General features: G+C 37.5%; 1 protein-coding gene across 2 annotated transcripts; it reads left to right on the top strand.

Moving 5' to 3' along the window:
• Nucleotides 1-325: 325 nt before the first annotated feature.
• tbc1d8b (TBC1 domain family member 8B) lies at nucleotides 326-16,693 on the top strand. Of its 2 annotated transcripts, XM_084115831.1 has the most exons (21): nucleotides 326-626; nucleotides 2,592-2,702; nucleotides 2,795-2,913; nucleotides 3,046-3,268; nucleotides 4,508-4,748; nucleotides 4,827-5,034; nucleotides 5,500-5,667; nucleotides 5,909-6,010; nucleotides 6,495-6,645; nucleotides 6,729-6,943; nucleotides 7,725-7,842; nucleotides 9,007-9,292; nucleotides 9,661-9,787; nucleotides 10,059-10,157; nucleotides 10,745-10,813; nucleotides 10,947-11,187; nucleotides 11,296-11,361; nucleotides 12,176-12,256; nucleotides 12,616-12,657; nucleotides 12,975-13,072; nucleotides 14,362-16,693. In XM_084115831.1, exons 1-21 carry the CDS (start codon nucleotides 500-502, stop codon nucleotides 15,004-15,006), a joined length of 3,537 nt encoding a protein of 1,178 aa, XP_083971957.1. In that variant the 5' UTR covers nucleotides 326-499; the 3' UTR covers nucleotides 15,007-16,693. The 2 variants fall into 2 exon arrangements, with proteins under 2 accessions (XP_083971957.1, XP_083971958.1); XM_084115832.1 differs by lacking the exon at nucleotides 12,176-12,256.
• The last annotated feature ends 936 nt before the right edge of the window (nucleotides 16,694-17,629 follow it).

Here is a 17,629-nt window from a genome sequence, read left to right as displayed (position 1 = left end):
TGAACAATATTTAAGTCTTAAATAAAGTAAACACACCTTTTGCAAGAATTGCATTTCTTTCTTTATTTTTTAAAAAGTAACGTTACTTAAAGAATCGTTATTGGGAAAACCGGAATCATTATACGTTCCAATTCCCACCCCTAGTCCTGAAACACTCTTCTGCATGGTAGAAATGAGTTCCAAGTAAGAACGCTATCGTGACAACTCCTCGTAAACAAATGTTGCTGTCCCTTTAAATAATTTGAAACAAAGTCATGAGGTTGAGCGGGGATTGTGGGAAATGTAGTCGATAGTTTTCAGGGTAGCGCTCTCCTCTGCTCAGCGGGGCAGATGTGGAAGACTACAATCCCACTGGCGCCGGTGTCGCTGTCTTTGGCTCAGTTTCTGTCGACGTGGGAAAAGCGGTCCAAGAGCAAACACGCAAATCTATGGGTGTATGCGCTTGAGATGATCCGAGTGTCATGCAAGAGGACGCGTATTTCTGAAAACAAATTCCAGCATGTGGCTCAAACCCGAAGAGGTGCTTCTTAAAAACGCGCTGAAATTATGGGTGACGGAGAAATCCAACGATTACTTCGTGCTGCAGCGCAGACGCGGATCCGGAGAGGACAGCGGAGGATTGACAGGTAACGTTAACGTTACCGCGAACGCGCGGATATCCGTGTGCAAGCTCTAAACATGAAAGGCTGTAATGCTTTAATAATTTTGCTAAATAAGTATCCAAGTGTGACGTCTTTTTCGGTGTTACACCTTAAATTATACACCTCAGATGGTTTTCCAAACAGTTGATTTTGTTTTAACCAAAAGTCATTTTGCAACAGGTCAAGGGTTAAGGTATATTTTTTAGTTTTTTGCAAGTTTCGCAATCAGTGGTCTGATGATGTGCTCTTTTGAGTGCTGACGTCACCACTGCGGTAAACTGACCGTGTGCGTAAAGGTACTTAAAAATGCAACATTCCTCCAGACATTATATGTTTAGAAGCTGAAGCCTAAACGGTTTTAATACGGAGAATATTTAGGTAGATCTGACTTCATCTCTCCTTTGACAGCAGTTGTTGCGTCATGCTGTGACGTCAGGTTATTTAGGTTTCAGGTGGATTCAGCGTGTTTACTGTTTACTGAGGTTGTCTTAACAAAGTCCATCTGAAAGAAGGCCAGTGATATGCAAGTTTTGTGCCATTGTAAGCCAATTTACATTGTTTATTTTAAAGGTGCACTTTTTTTGCTAACATAAAAACGGGTTTACACATAAACAACTGAACAGTTTTTTTAAGTTTTGAGAAATTATGTTCACTCACATGGAAGCTCTAGTGATATCAGTATATATCTAATCTTACTAAAATTACTACTAATAATTCAGAGTTTTTTTATAATTGATCCACCATTTCAAATTGACCGAGAGTATACAAATAAAAAGATAGATGCAAGCAGGACCACAGCTATGCCATTGGAAGTGGTGCTAAAAAACTGTTTAATATTATTAACAAACAAATAAATAATTAGTAATAAAAGTCATACTGTCATGGAGTCTCCTCCAGTACAGAGGAACATATGGCCAGAATGGTTGGTGAGCTGATTGTATGTTTTACTCTAATTATTAGTGACTTTTTCCCCTTTTGGAGTTCATCACCATGGAAACCTTTGCTTCATGACTAAGAGCCATAATACAGCAGCTTCTTTCTGAAGCAGTGTGTATAAGCAGTGCAGAGAGGACATGTCTGCAGTGACTATCATAATAATTTGTCCCTGCTAACATCCCCAGTAGAAACATTGCAAGAAGTAAATCCATTCAAACCTCATATTATACTATATATTTTATATCTCTATTTGAATATATTTTAAAATGTAATTTATTCCTGAGATGGCAAAGCAGAATTTTTGTTGCAAAAAGTTAGTGCCATTTAAACCTCATATTATGCTATATATTTTATATATCTTTATGTGAATATATTTTAAAAAGTAATTTATTCCTGTGATAGCAAAGCTGAATTTTCATTAGTCATTAAGTGTCACATGATCCTTCAGAAATTATTCTATAGCTATAATGATAACAATATAGTTTCATTATAGCTAGGCCTATATAAAGATAGCTTTTAAAAAAATTCTAAATATAAAAGATATTATTGGAATCACTTTCACAAAAACCTTTTCCAGCTGATGAATGATAAAAACATTGACAACCAATGAGAATCCGTCCTGCTTTAATGTGCACTAGTATTTAAAGCGGCAGATGACAAAACTGCAGCATGTGCTTATAATAAATACAACAATATTATCCGTGGGTGTGGATGCTAATATAATTATTTTTATAGTTATCTTTTGTGGGCGTGTCATGGTATGAATGGGCCTTAATATGCTGACTTGGTGCTCAAGAAACATTTCTTTTTATAATTGTTTTAAACAGCTGCTTAATATTTTTGTGGCTTTTTCGATTAATAGAAGGTTCAAAAGAACAGCAGTTTTTTTAAATGGAAAAACTGACCACATTCAGTTGCAATTCAGACTGCAGGTTTTAAGAAATGTAGCCACATTTTAGGCTCAGGGAGATGTTTTTATAATGTTATGTTTGTTGTTTTACATCATTGTTTTAGGCCTGCTGGTTGGAACTTTGGACACAGTTTTTGACTCTACAGCCAAAGTTGCCCCGTTTCGCATTTTACACCAGACGCCTGACTCTCAGGTGTACTGGATCATTGCCTGTGGTGAGAGAGATGCTACACACAGTGTTAATGTATATGTGAGGGCTCATTCAGATCCTGATATAATGTGTGTGTGTGTGTGTGTGTGTGTACAGGAGCATCTTTAGAGGAGATCTCACAGCACTGGGACTGGCTTCAGCAGAACATCATTAGAACTCTCTCTGTGTTTGACTCTGGTGAAGACATCACCAGTTTTGTCCAGGGAAAGATAAGGGTGAGAGGGTTATTTGGCTCCCATATACCTTTGAATGTTTTTTCCCCTGTTTTTGTGTTTTGTGGTATTTTAGATATTAGTCCCAGCATTTGCTCTTGTGTTGACTTTAGTGGTGGTATGTTGTTTGTGTAGGGTCTGATAGCAGAGGAGGGCACATCCGCAGATGACGAGGAAGATCCCGAACGCTTCCGGGAGGCAGTGCTGCGCTTTGAACGTCTGTTTGTTTTGCCTCAGAAAGAGAAGCTTGTGACATATTTCTCTTGCAGCTACTGGAGAGGACGAGTGCCAAACCAGGGCTGGATCTACCTCAGCACCAACTTCCTGTGTTTCTACTCCTATATGCTGGGAAATGAGGGTTAGAAACATGCTGGCCTGCTTACGCATAATGCCACAAGCTCTATTACAGTACCATTTTATGGGGGCATGATGTTAAAACATTACGTGTATTAACAAAGTGTTTTTTAAATCTGTTTGTGCTAAAGCCCCACATATATTATGGCAACTGTTTACACCTGGTATTAAGATGCATTTTGGTTGATTGGATCACAAAATACAGGTGTAAATGGGGTCTAAAGCGTTTTGGGCTTGTCCACTTTCAACCACTTCCAGAGGTAGTCGAAAACACATACCAGATTGCTTTCATAGTGTGGACACCCGCAAAAGGCCGCCTACTCTCCGCCTACTGACCTAATTATGGCAAGCGCACTAGCCAGACCGTATTTAAACTGTCAGCTGAAGACCCAAGTTCGATTTGAAGACGGCGTGGTCTTGCCACTGTCAGAGCAGAAATCAAAGCTGCTGCTCTTTGTATGTTTTCCATTGTCTCGTTTTGCGTTCATATGTAAATTGTGCAAGCTTATTATGTCCATTAGATTAAAAGATCTAAAAAAAGCCCATACATTCACCCGCCCATAGACCGTCCCCTTGAAGAAATCATGACAGAAGTGGTTAAAAGTGGACAAAAGAGAAGGATTAAGCACCAGGTGTAAACAGGAATGTGTCTTCCTGTTCTACTTGTGATCCGATCCACCAAAACGCATCTTAATACCAGGTGTAAACAGGGCATGACATGATCCTTTTTCCAGGGAGCCACTTCTTAAAATATAATAGCAGCAATGTATTTTCTCATATGAAGACCCGTGTATTTATACGTGTGAGAAATATATAAAGCATTTGACATCAAGATGTTGTTTCTCAAATAATATGATTGGTTGTTATTTTCAGCATCTTGTGGCCCCCTGAACCCTTGTATTAACATGTAACTAAGTTGCATTATCATACCTAAGTTTACATAGCAATGAGTACTCATTATTTAGCAACTTGGAAATGGCATTTTTTCCACATGCAAAGAGGTTAACCAATCATAATTGAGGACATTTACATAGTAAAGTCCTAAAGGGATAGTTCACGCAAAAACGAAAATTCTGTCATCATGTACTCATCCTTATGTCGTTCTAAACCTGTATGACTTAGGATTTCATGACAAGATATGTCACATATTACTCTATTAAGCACTTCAAATATTGTGGTTTCCTCCTTTTACAGTTGGCATCAGTCAAAATATTATTCATGGTTTATGCATTTCTTTGCTTAGTGAAACGGGTGTATCCCTGGGATGAAGTGAGCCGTCTGGAACGTACGTCAAGCGTGATGTTGACAGAGAGCATCCGTGTGCGTGTGCGTGGAGAGGATCATTTCTTTTCGATGCTCCTGAGACTCCAGCAGACGTATCTGATCATGCAGCAGCTGGCCGACTACGCCATTGTGCGGTTCTTCGATAAAGAAACATTTAATGCTGAACATCCACTTGCCAACCCCCTTCACATCACGCAAAGGTGCATTAGTTTTATTCCTCTGAATGTTACCTTTGTTTTTTTACTGAACAATGTCTGACTCTACTGTAATCTTTGCAGGGCTCTGGAAATACATGCACGGAATCAGTCATTCCGAGCTTTTTTCCGGTTGCCACAGGAGGAAAACCTTTGTGAAGTGTACGAGAGTTTCCTCTGGGTTCCATTCAGCCACATGAATGCGCTTGGAAAAATCTGTGTCTCTGAGAACTATCTGTGCTTTGCAAGCCAGGATGGGTCTCAGTGCCATCTCATTATACCTCTATGGGAGGTGCGTAAGCTGCTGATTTTTCTGCAAACTGCTAAGAAATCTGTCATGGTGAAGAAAAAGAAGTATGCTTAATTGTGTTGAATGTGCACTTGTAATGTACTTCAAATCTTAAAAGTATATAAAAAAAAGTTAAAAGTTTAACTTTGATTTTCTTTTAGAAAAGTACGCTTATTTTGATATGTTGACTAACATAACTGAAGCACATGTAAAGTACTTGATTATAATTTATGTAGTGTGTTATGATATATTACACTTAAAGTTATACTTTATATGTACTAAATTACAACATTAACATTACAAATATGTAATTACAAATATATTTATTTATATACATGACATAAGTTTCAATAGAAATGATGTTCAAGTATATTTTGTGGCTGGGGAGTTTTGAAAAATTAAGTTTTCTTTTGTAATCAGTGTGTTTGCTTATTTCTGTGTGTTTATGGCATTAATGTATGCCTGCAGGTGTTTAGTGTGGAGCTGCCAGACCGCAGTAGTCGTGCCCTGACTGTGTGTCTGCGTGGCAAGAGAGCTTTGCGTTTTTCTGAGGTTCGGGATTTTGAGCGACTTGCTGCCACCATCCGCAGAAAGTGTGGCACAGCAGGAAGCCCCCAGCATTGTATCAGTAATCCGGTAATTCCTTTACACTACAGCCACTAATATAAAGAAATTATGTGTTACCTTACCATATCTTACAATGATAATACCATTATTATATATATTCCATAGCAATTAAAAATGTCACAGGCAGTCTCAAAATAAAAATATCCCACATTTCATGGCATGATTTTGTAAAAAAGAAAAAAAAAACTGTACAAATTCCAGAGGATACTTATTGGACACTAATTTGTATGTGTGTGTCTTTCTCTCCGAGGATGAGGAGGGTGTGATGGTGGGGCAAAGTCAAGCCGTCAGCACGGAAGCTCTCATGAACGTCTTTCATCCACACGATGCGGAAAACCTTGACCCCAAAATGGTAACCTTATTGCAATATTGGTGTAACGTTAGTTAAGTAAAGAAGGATTAATGGAATCAAAGCAAGCGGTATACACTAACATTCAAATGCTTGGGATTATATTTTATTTTTGTTTTGAAAGAATTGAATATATTTACTCAGTGAGGACACATTAAATTGATCAACAGTGACAGTAAAGACGTTTTCTATTCATTAGGGAATTCTGATAACATATCATAGATTCCACAAAAATGTTAAGCAACAACTGTTTTTAACATTGTTGATAATTGGAAATGTTTCTTGAGCAACAGACTTTTGACGGATCATGTGACACTGAAGATTGGAGCAATTATTCAGCTTTGGCATCACAAGAACATTTTTATTAAAATAGAAAACAGTCTATTTTTTGTTTAAATAAATGCATCCTTTATGAGCATAAAATACTTATTTTTTTAAATCCTTAAAAAATCTTACAGACCCAAACTTTTGATCCCACTGTTGACAGCTGAAGGAGCGAATGAAGGAGCAGTCGTGGCAGATCCACTTCGCTGAATATGGTCGTGGAACCGGAATGTTTTGCACCAAAAAAACACGTGATCTCATTGTACGAGGAGTTCCAGAGACTCTCAGAGGAGAACTGTGGATGCTATTCTCAGGTGTGTGTGTGTACAGTAGGTGTGTGTGTGTGCACAGTAGGTGTGTGCTGCAGTTTGTACATGTATGTTTGCTTGTGTTATAGGTGCAGTGCATGACATGACCTCTCACCCTGGGTACTACGGGCGCCTGCTGGAGGAGTGCATGGGCAGCAGCTCACTCGCGTGTGATGAGATTGAGAGAGATCTGCATCGCTCTCTCCCAGAACACCCAGCATTCCAGAGTGACACAGGAATCTCGGCCCTTCGCCGCGTCCTGACTGCCTATGCTCACCGCAACCCCAAAATCGGCTACTGCCAGGTATACGCACACGTGACTCTTTCATTTAGTCTTCACACATGGTCTCAGCATCAGATGGTACAGTTCACAGGACATCTGATGCTTCTTGTGCACAAATCTTTTTTAAAAGCTTTCTCAAAGCCATCAAGTTGCACTCTGATTGATTGACTACACAATCTCAGAGAGTCATACAGGTTTGTAATGGTCTAGTGTTTTCATGGCATAGAATTTTTTGAAATATTCACTTAGCACATGTTAAATGTCAGTTAGATGATCGTGTCGTGTTTAAGTGACCAGTTGTAGCTTCAAAGGGAGCAGACTTTATGATGGTGTATGTCTGTGCGCAACATCCTGCTTTTGCACAGCAATAGAGCATTGTCTGCCAGACTATCACACACACAATTATTCATTACCATGCACATAAACATCAGCACAAAAATATTTTTTATTGCACATTGCACCAATATTTGATATTAAATCAGATATTTAACAAAACAAGAGAAAAATGAGAAACAGCTAAATCTATGGTAATAAAGAACATAACATGAACTATGGAGCCTCATATAAAAATGTTTGTGTGCAAAACAGGAATGACATGGAATATAAATGTTTTGTTAATCCAACACTTTGTTTATGCAAAGTATAATCATGGAAAATATGCAAAGTGAAGTCTATGCATTTGAAAGATATTGTGACTACGTTTTTTATTTGTAAGAAGTCAGATTATTAAAATATTATAACATGATTTAGCTTTAGAAGATGTGTATATTCTCACTCAATGTTTATATGTCGGTCTGTCCAGGCGATGAATATCCTGACGTCGGTGTTGTTGCTGTATGCTAAAGAGGAAGAGGCCTTCTGGCTGCTGGTTGCTGTGTGTGAACGAATGCTCCCAGACTACTTCAATCGCAGAATTATTGGTATGTGTGTGAGAGCTGGTTATACACCTCTCATACCCAGAATGTCATTGAATCATCTTAATAAATTTGCAGGTTGCCAAAGGTGTCGTAATTACTTGTCCTCACAACTGAAGTGAATTATTATTACTGAGCTTTGTTGAGGTGTGCTCTACAATTATCAAATGTTTATTTTTGCTTACAGTCAGGGCCGTCGCTAGTGGGGTGAAAGGTGGTGACAATTAAATCCAGCAATTATACTATATAGGCCCCTGTTGTATGAATAATTCTAATATTTATATTAGTTGTATGCCTGAGATTTAAATGAAAACCACAAAAACATGCAATTTGGTTTCATATTTTTTCCAAATACTGTATCTACTTCTCTTACCTCCCTAAAAATGGTTTAGTCCGATCTAAAGTATTTAATAATTATTCAGTCCGTGACAAACATCAGATGGACCCAATAAAATTGTAAGTCCCACCCCAGCTCGTGAACAGAACCAATCAGAGTTGAGGCGGCAGCTGCGTAAAGTTAACGATGAACTTGGTGGAAGAGCAGGGGATTGACTGACTGAAAAATGTTGGGGAAAGGAAAACATAAATCGGGGTACCAGAAACGCCATGAGAAGAATGAGAGGGAGGCCAGGAGAGTTGTTGTATCCCAGTCGATTGAAGACAGGTTGTATTGTTATTTCGCTGGGAACAAGAAAACACACTGCACTTGGATGATTAAATGTATTAGCTTTATTTAATCATATATTACCAGTTCCATATTATCTTTATTAAAAAATAAGACAATAAATGATTTTATTTTTAAAATTTGACTGCATTCTTGTCAGTTTCTAAATGTTTACTTTTTGATTTATGAATTATAACAGACTGATGGGGGGGGGGGACTGTTACTTTTTTAAAAATGGTTTTATTATTATCTAACAATTTCTTGCTTTTTGTTAGTTTTTATTAGTTGTAATTTTTATATAAACATTTAACTTTTAAAATAAAGGTTTTACAACAACATCACCATCTTCTGTTAAATGTGGGCCTCCATGCTCATCTGTTGTACAGTATATGATATTGGTGGAGGGTGGTGGGGGCCCACCTCATTATTTTTTCAGGGGGTCCCGAATCCTCTAGCTACGGCCCTGCTTACAGTATTATTCAAGTCTCCGTGTGTATGTTTTCCAGGTGCCTTGGTGGACCAAGCCGTGTTCGAGGAATTGATCCGTGAGCATCTAACCCAGCTGACGGAACACATGACAGACCTGTCGTTCTTCTCGTCAGTGTCGTTGTCATGGTTCCTGACTCTCTTTATCAGTGTACTGCCAATTGAGAGTGCTGTGAATGTTGTCGATTGCTTCTTTTATGATGGAATCAAAGCCATTCTGCAGCTTGGCCTTGCTGTGCTCGATTACAATATGGACAATCTGCTTTGTTGCCATGACGACGCAGAAGCTGTCACGGTCCTCAACAGGTGATTGTCATTTTATAATAGCCAAGCATGTGAGTAGCAAGCTGGATTGTTCCTTCTATCAGTTCCTTTTATTTGTGTGGCTTGTCTGCCTCTTATGAGCAACATAAGAGGTGAGCATTTTATAGTAGAGGTTGACCACTGTCAATCAATTTGCATGTATGTTTATTATTACCACCACTACTACAACATGGATCTTTTGTCCATGCTGTGTACCGGTAATTCAATCAGCCAAGATCAGGATGACCGAACCTACAGAGTGTCTTTGGATGACAAGCTGCTGTTTAATTGTAAAGAGCATCTTTGGTTTTTGCAGTGGATTTTTATATTTACAAACTCGATCTGTCTTCATATTTGATTTTATCCTTCAGGTTTTTTGACAATGTCACAAATAAAGACAGTCCTCTACCAGCTACCGTGCAGCAGGCATCTGCAACAACCAACGACAAATCAATACAAAAGGTTGACATCTGTGATCTCATCAAAGAGGCGTACGAGGTGAATCTGCACACTTTAATACACTGTAGTGAACTTTAAAATCTGTACAAAGAAAAAAACATGTTAGGGATGTCACATTTGTAAGTCACTTTGGATAAAAGCGTCTGCTAAATGATTAAATGTAATGTCTTTGTTAATACTTTGACAATTAACACCTGTACTCAGGTTGACAGATTTTATAGTTTTTTGTAAATTTTGTGTTGGCGGAATGACGGAAACCCCCCTCTGACAGGCCTGAAACAGACTTAATAATGAGCTGTCTTTGTTTCAGAAATATGGAGACATTCGAACAGAGGAAGTGGAAAACATGCGGAAGAAGAACAAGCTTTGTGTCATTCAGACATTAGAGGACACAACAAAACAAAATGTAGTAAGTACAAATGTGTGTGAACCTTATTCCTTTACAGTCGTTATATAATATAGTATATTATATTATATAATATATAAATCTTTATATAGAGATATATAAAATATATACAAATAAAGAAACAAAAATGCATTATAAAACTACATTCATTAATTTCATGGCAAATTAGATTTTGATCAGTAAGATTTGATGAATCTATTTAGCAAGGATGCATTCAATAGATCAAAAGAGACAGTAAATGCATTTATAATGTTAAAAAAGATTTGTGTTTCAAATAAGTGCTCTTTCTGTTCTTTGATTTGTGTTCTGTGATTTGTGAGGTATCATGTGACACTGGAGTAATGGCTCCTGACAATTCAGCTTTGACATGACAGGAATAAATTACATTTTAAGATATATAAAAATAGAAAACAATTATTTTAAATTGTAATGATAGTTCTCAGTATTGCTGTATTGTATTTTTGGACTTTGGAATGTGGTGTAATCTGCATAATTTCTTCTTTACACATTGTTTGCATACAGTGGCAGTAAAGTTTATTGTCCCTGGTAAATTGTTTAATAGTCCGTTATTTTTTTTTTTATTACTGCAGTTGCGTGTTGTTGCTCAAGGTGTGAAGTTCAGTGCTGCTCAGCTGGACGAGCTCTACTTGCTTTTTAAGGTGAGTTTTTCAGTACATAAAGGCCTCAAAATACGGCCGCTGCCACATGAACTGTGTGTGCTTGTGTGTCTTTTGTTGAGTATGTGTGAGTGTGGGCATATGGATATATAGTGTCTATGTCTGTGTGTTGCAGAGGCAGCACTTTGTGAGCTGTTACTGGTCAGTGTGTAGTCCTGCCCTGCAGAACCATGACCCAAGCCTTCCATATCTGGACCAGTATCAGCTGGATCAGTCCCAGTTTAGTTGCCTGTTTAACCTCCTGCTGCCATGGACCACACAAACGCACGCATGCTCGCTGGCAAGATCAGCATTTCATATTCTGGACGAGAATGGAGATGGACTTGTGACCTTTAAAGAATTCATATGCGGTCTGGGTAAGAGGAGCCTAATTCTGCCCTGTGACCTTTCACCTCAGTACATAGCAGCTTGCTTTCCAATCTGTCAGATTCATTCAAGTGTGTGTGTGTGTGTGTGTGTTGCAGATATCTTATACAACCGATCATTCACTGAAAAACTAAAACTTCTCTTCAAACTACACCTTCAACCAGGTAAATTAATTCTCTGATCTCTGCCACTGTGCTATAATGTTTAGTGTGAACATAATGATATGGTTATGTATGTATATGATTGTGCAATGATTTGTATAATTTTATAGATTCATCTCTGTATATCTGTCCCCTTTACGAACTTACGCAATTTGTATATCTTATACCTCAGTAACCCTTAATTACCTATATATCTGACCCATGTATAACCCTGTATAATCTAGAAGTCTTACCCCTCAATAACCTTTTATAATCTATACAGGGTAATAGTTGGGTCAGATATATAATCTATATGTCATCTAACCCCTCTATAACCCTGTTTAATCTATATACAGTATCTGACCCCTCTGTAACCCTGTATAATCTATATATCTAACCTCTCTACATCCCCTCATTATTCTCTTTATTTGTAAACAGTTAGTTAGTTAGTTAGTTAGTTAGTTAGTTAGTTAGTTAGTTAGTTAGTTAGTTTTTTATTGGACACTTTCTCATCCAAAGGAACTTAAACAGCAATGGCAACAGTTCTTCTAGTCTAAGAAGGCCATAATAGTGATATGGGACCTGTGTAAAATGAGCCAATAACCTTTGGATTACTCGCCTGGTTTTGTAACAACGAAGATAACACCACTTTATCTAAATCCCCATCAATCTTGATGTAATTGGGCGCCTTTTAAAAATAATAAAAAATAGGCCATTTTGATAAGTGCAGATTTGTCCATAACTTACAACAGATCATGGCTTTTTTTTTACCAGTGCAAAAAAAAAAAAATAGAAGAATGTTTGTTTCTGCATATGTTCATATTTTGTGTTTCTTCAGGGACCCAGGAGTGTAAGATTTTACCGTCGTCTAGATTTTTTCCTCCAGCTGAAGATCACTCTTTCTCCACTCGTCTTTCTGGTCAGCTTTCACTCCTTTCTGTGGCTCATGCCTTTCTTTTTACTCTTTCTTCTTTCTTCTGGGTGTGTTATAATGTTTGTGATATATTTTGTGTGCTTACGTGTTATTTTCATGTTTGTGTGTTGTGTGTAGTATTTTTTATTTGTGCTTAAGAGGAACTAATCAGCTAACATCAAAAAAGTTTCATTTCTAGAAAACACACTAAATTTTGTTCTTTTATCAAGAAGCAGAAGCTTAAATCCCTGCCCACCCTAAAAAAGAAGATTATAAAATATGTCTATATGTATGCATGTATATCTGTTCATTAATGTGAGTGTCGCTGTTTTGTGGCTGTACAATTTCTCCTCTTTTCCTTGTAGACTCTGCAGAGGATGGAGTGATCAGAAAATGTCCAGAGAGAGGTGGAGTATTCATCCATGTCCTATAATCATGTTCTCCACCATCATATCAAACAATATCACAAAATAAACCATAACAGGGTGGTCAGGGTCACTGTGCAAAAAACAAATGACTGCATTTTTACTTGACTACTTACCAAATAAATGGATGGGCAGAACATATTGATATGAGTTGAAATTATTGGATTATGTGAAAGGAAAGAGATTGGTTGGCAGACAGAAATGTCAAATGAGTATACTATACAAAAATATTTTACCACAGAATGCTGCGATCAACCAATCAGAAACTGTATAAAAATCGGATGTATTTTGCCCTTCAGGTCGTGCCAAAGTAGATCTGCAAGAATATCTGAAACAGTGGCAGGAAGACTTGCAGCGGAGAGATGAAAATATTAAAGATCTGCCCAGAATTAATCAGGTACACACACAAAAATGAAACATGGTCAGAATTTAATGGGTACATAAATCTGCAATGTCTTTGTGCAGGAAAAAGGAAAAAGTCAATGGTATTAAATGGCATTATCCAGCCATTTAATAATGACTGAACATTATCTGTTAACTTTTTCTGTGTGATGCTGAGATTTTCCACTTTATGCACTGCTGATCTGTGTACATTAACCAAACGTAGCATCGCTATTAACTGTCCAGTGTTTACCTTGTTGTTTTAACATTGTGCACATCGTCTGAAAGCTGAGCGAAGGCAATAATCAAATATTCTCTCATAAAGTTCCCTCTTTCTCATATATAGTGTTGGGAAGTTTGGGTAGTCAGATTCATTTTATTGAATTGTTTTATTTGGTTCAAGATTTTATTTTATTTGTGTGTGTGTATATATATGTGCAGCAAATCTGCATTTATTTGATCAAATACAGTAAATCAGTAATATTGTGTAAATATGATTACCATTTAAAATAACTTTTATTCTGTAAAAAATAAATGTAATTTATTCCTGTGATGGCAAAGCTATAATTTCAGCAGCGTCATTACTCCAGTCTTCAGTGTCACATGATCCTTCAGGAATCATTCTGATATGCTGATTTAGTGTTTAAGAAACATTTCTTATTGTTATCATTGTTGAAAATATTGTGCTGCTTAATATATTTGTGGAAACTGGGATACATTTTTTATAAATATATTTAGAAAGTATGATGAGAATATTTTTTTGTATTCTTTACTGTCACTTTTTCCTTTTTCCTTTTTCCTTGTAGAATAAATGTATTAATTAAAAAAAAAACTTTTGAAAAGGCAGCGTATGTAAATAATAATAATATATATTAAAAACTATTAAATGAATGTAGTGTTACACAAATACTGTAAGTGTACTATTAAAATATGAGTATATCATCTCTGAAATGAATTTGGGACATCAAGACGGTTTCTCATGCTTATTTGAGTACAGCACCTGGTTTGCTTAGTCCTTGATTCCACAAATACATTGAGGTGTTTTGACAATTGTGTCAACAGTGTCCATTCTCTACTGACTAACATTGTTCAGTGCGGTTCTATTCCTGTTCTCTGGCATAGTCTGTGAGTCTCGCTGTTCTTTGTCCTGAACGCACAACTTGTTCTTGCCCTCAAACTTAAGTTTAGACTTATCTTATTGAAGTGTAATAGGAATGTTGCCCATTGCTGAACATATTTGTTGTGGTTAATGTGAAGCCATGTAAATGCAGTTCAAATCAATTAAATAGACTGTATTTGTTCCAGGTGCAGTTTATTCGTTTGACAAAGACTCTGTATGGTGTGTTCCACGGTGATGAGGAGGAGGAGAGTCTGTACCGTGCCGTGGCGCGAGTGACCAGTCTTCTGTTGCGCATGGAGGAGGTGGGGCGGAAGCTACAGCAGAGCAGCCCGCAAAAAACACCCCAAACTACACCCACCAGCACGGCTCAGACAGAGACCTCCCCAACATTACCCACCAGCACGGCTCAGACAGAGACCTCCCCAACATTACCCACCAGCACGGCTCAGACAGAGACCTCCCCAACTTTACCCACCAGCCCTGAGGCCGAGACCATCGCTGAGGGTGAAGGCACCCAGGACCACACTGAGTCTCCGGTCAGTCAACATGAAACCGTCCCGTCCCGCTCTGACATTACCCCAAACTCAACTTCGCGCCCTTCTACGCCCACCAGCAGTCCCACCGGAACCAGCAGCCCTGCGTTGGACACACCAACAGACATATCCAGCTCACCCTCCACGGTCAGAGATGGGGACTGGAGTTTCTCCTTCGAGCAGATTCTCGCATCTCTCCTGAATGAACCGTCTGTCGTTCGCTTCTTCGAACGGGCTATTGACACAAACGCTCTGATCGCACACGCACGTAAAAACCAGCTTAAAGACGCACAGTAAAACACTATTTCAGAGCAATCACAGCAAAACACTGCCCTAAAAGCCATAAGCCCTTCCTCCTCCTCTCTTTCTCTTACTCTGTGCAACCTCTACAGGTCAGTGTTTGTGAAACACTTCTATGTCTGTTAAAGATGAGGAAATCGTTTAATTTAAATACAAATGCACATATGCAGGTCAAAGGGACAAAAAAAAAGAACTGAGGTATAAAATGATTCAGATTGTATAGTGTTAGGAAAGAAGTAAAACGGGTATGAGGTTATTTAATGTCAAATAAATGATTAGTGTTAGATGTTATTCATGTAATATAGAGGACAGGTGATATAATGTAGATGAAGGTATTATGATGGAATATAGAGAACTGAATGAGGTATTATATTCTAAATGATAATATAAATGGCACCTGTGATTTGGGATGATGGGTTGATGGCATGAAAAGGCTTTGCCGCCTTTATTTATTTAAGTTACCTCAGAATATTCCTCCAGCTCTCATTCCCAGCCTGACCTAATTCACGTAAGCACATGTAAAACCACAAAAAGTGGGATAATTCTAAGGGAAATCAAAGTGCTATGCTGTTGAACTGCTGACAAACTATGGTGTTTGAGAATTCGTTCAAAATATCTCAGTCCATTAAACATGTCACCTGACATTACTTACCCTACTAAAATGCTCCATGAAATGAAATTGTTGTTCTTTTTGTAGAGGCTTGATTATGAAATCCCAAAAATGGGCTTATGCCAATCAGGAGGCAGAGTTTAGTCCGCAGTTTATATCCATCGCATTGAAGGTCTGTATTAGGAATCCAGATCATAGCTGTTTAATTCTGATTCACTGAATGTGTTTGTGTCTACAAACCGGAATCTGTGGTTTATGCCTTATTAGTTTTTGATTCAGGTCTTCACGGATACGAATATCACAAGTGCTTCCATTTAACGAAACCTATTTCATCATTCCTCTTATTGATTTGTAAACATTTATCGCAACCATTTATAAGATTTGTTTCCAAATAATGCAAATTTTGTCATAAATAAAAGGATATTTTCTGCCATTATTTTACAGATGAAAAAATCTCATACAGAACATACGGAAATGCTTTAGCAAGAAAAATCTGTACAACTATTGCGCTGTAAATTATATGCACAGTAATTTTTCTGTCAGAGTTCATGTAATCAAACCTGTAAGAAACACTAAGTGATGAGTCCAATCGTAAGTAAAATATGTTGTATGATGCTTAAAATGGACCAATGAATATGCAGAATTGTTCTTAATTTTCAGCTTTGTGTAAATGTTGAGAGCTTGTGAGGAATGCAAAAAGGGAAGTTGATGTTTTGTGGTTATTCTGTTTAAAGCTATGTCAGGTCTATACCAGCTAAACATGTTTTTGTTCAATGTTTAATGAAGTAATTATGTTCTTCTAAAGCTAAAAGGCGCCCTAAGACAAGGAAGCCATAGTGCGTATTTTGTATTTGTTTGGTTGTTCATCTAAGGAAAATGCTGTTTTTGTTTTGCTTTCTTGCACACAAACCTCCAATATAGTAAACCCGCTCTGGACTTTGCAGATGGAGTTGAATTGAAAGTTAAATTATTAGCGTTAGCGAGATGTGGGCTTTGCACTCAAAAATAAATGTGAACTTGCAGTCGATTGTGGATGGATTATTAAGCTAAATAAATTATTGTAGATGTCCAGCATACGTCACTAGAGAATTCTGTCGTTTTACCAGAAGTTCGGAGATATGATATTCTGACTGTAGTGATTATGAGGTCAGGTCAGTAATAATAATAATTATAATAATAATAATATGCATGGATAAAACATTCACATAAAACATACATTTAGAAAATAGATGGGGTGAATTTGCATTTCATGTCAATTTTAAGCAGAGGTTGTAGTCTCCCTCTGAGGGAAAGTCTGTCTCTGGTCATGCAGCATTTCAAAATGTGACCAAAATGTTCCAAAAGACCAAAATCTAGTGGGTTTGGTCTCTCCTTAGACTGCTTAAAATATTTACATTTTATTATTCTGTACTGAAAGTATCTAATCTTTCACCAGTCTTTCATATATTTGAAAATACATACATTTTATTTCAACTAATATTTGTGTATTTATTGTGATAGTATCAAGCTATTAGCTTAGCAACATGCTAATATGAGACTCTTTGTGTGGGCATAAGTGATTATTTAACCTTTTTACTTGTAGCCTATTTCAAATTAGTCACTTTTGAGGCTTCTTTTCAGTAAGGATGATCAGAGGTGGGAAATCCAGGGCCCAATGAGTAGAAGTCCTGCCATATGTTTATTCCACCCATAAACTCAGTCAGCTGATTTCACTAATTAGTTCTCTCTCCTGTCTGAATTAGCAAATCCAGGTGATTGGAACAAAATACTGAGGAGGACTTTTACTTTCTGAACCTGGACTTTACACCTCTGAGGATGATGCTGCCTTTGAATGACCAACATCTCTCTAGCCTTGCTTCAAAACCTTGTGAGCTGCCTATAGCTGGCTTGACATAACGATACGTAACTGCCCATGTGACACTTTAAACTTTTTGGATCTGCTGAAATGCTTTTTGCAACTATTTAAGCCACTTGAATTTGAGCTACTCTTGCCTAATGGGACAGATTTAG

The sequence above is a fragment of the Abramis brama genome (genome assembly GCF_963993115.1).
Source record: "Abramis brama genome assembly, chromosome: 5".
Classification (NCBI taxonomy): Eukaryota; Metazoa; Chordata; class Actinopteri; order Cypriniformes; family Leuciscidae; genus Abramis; species Abramis brama.
The sequence above is the reverse complement of the archived record's forward strand: the minus strand, read 5'-3'. Positions and strand labels throughout refer to the sequence as shown.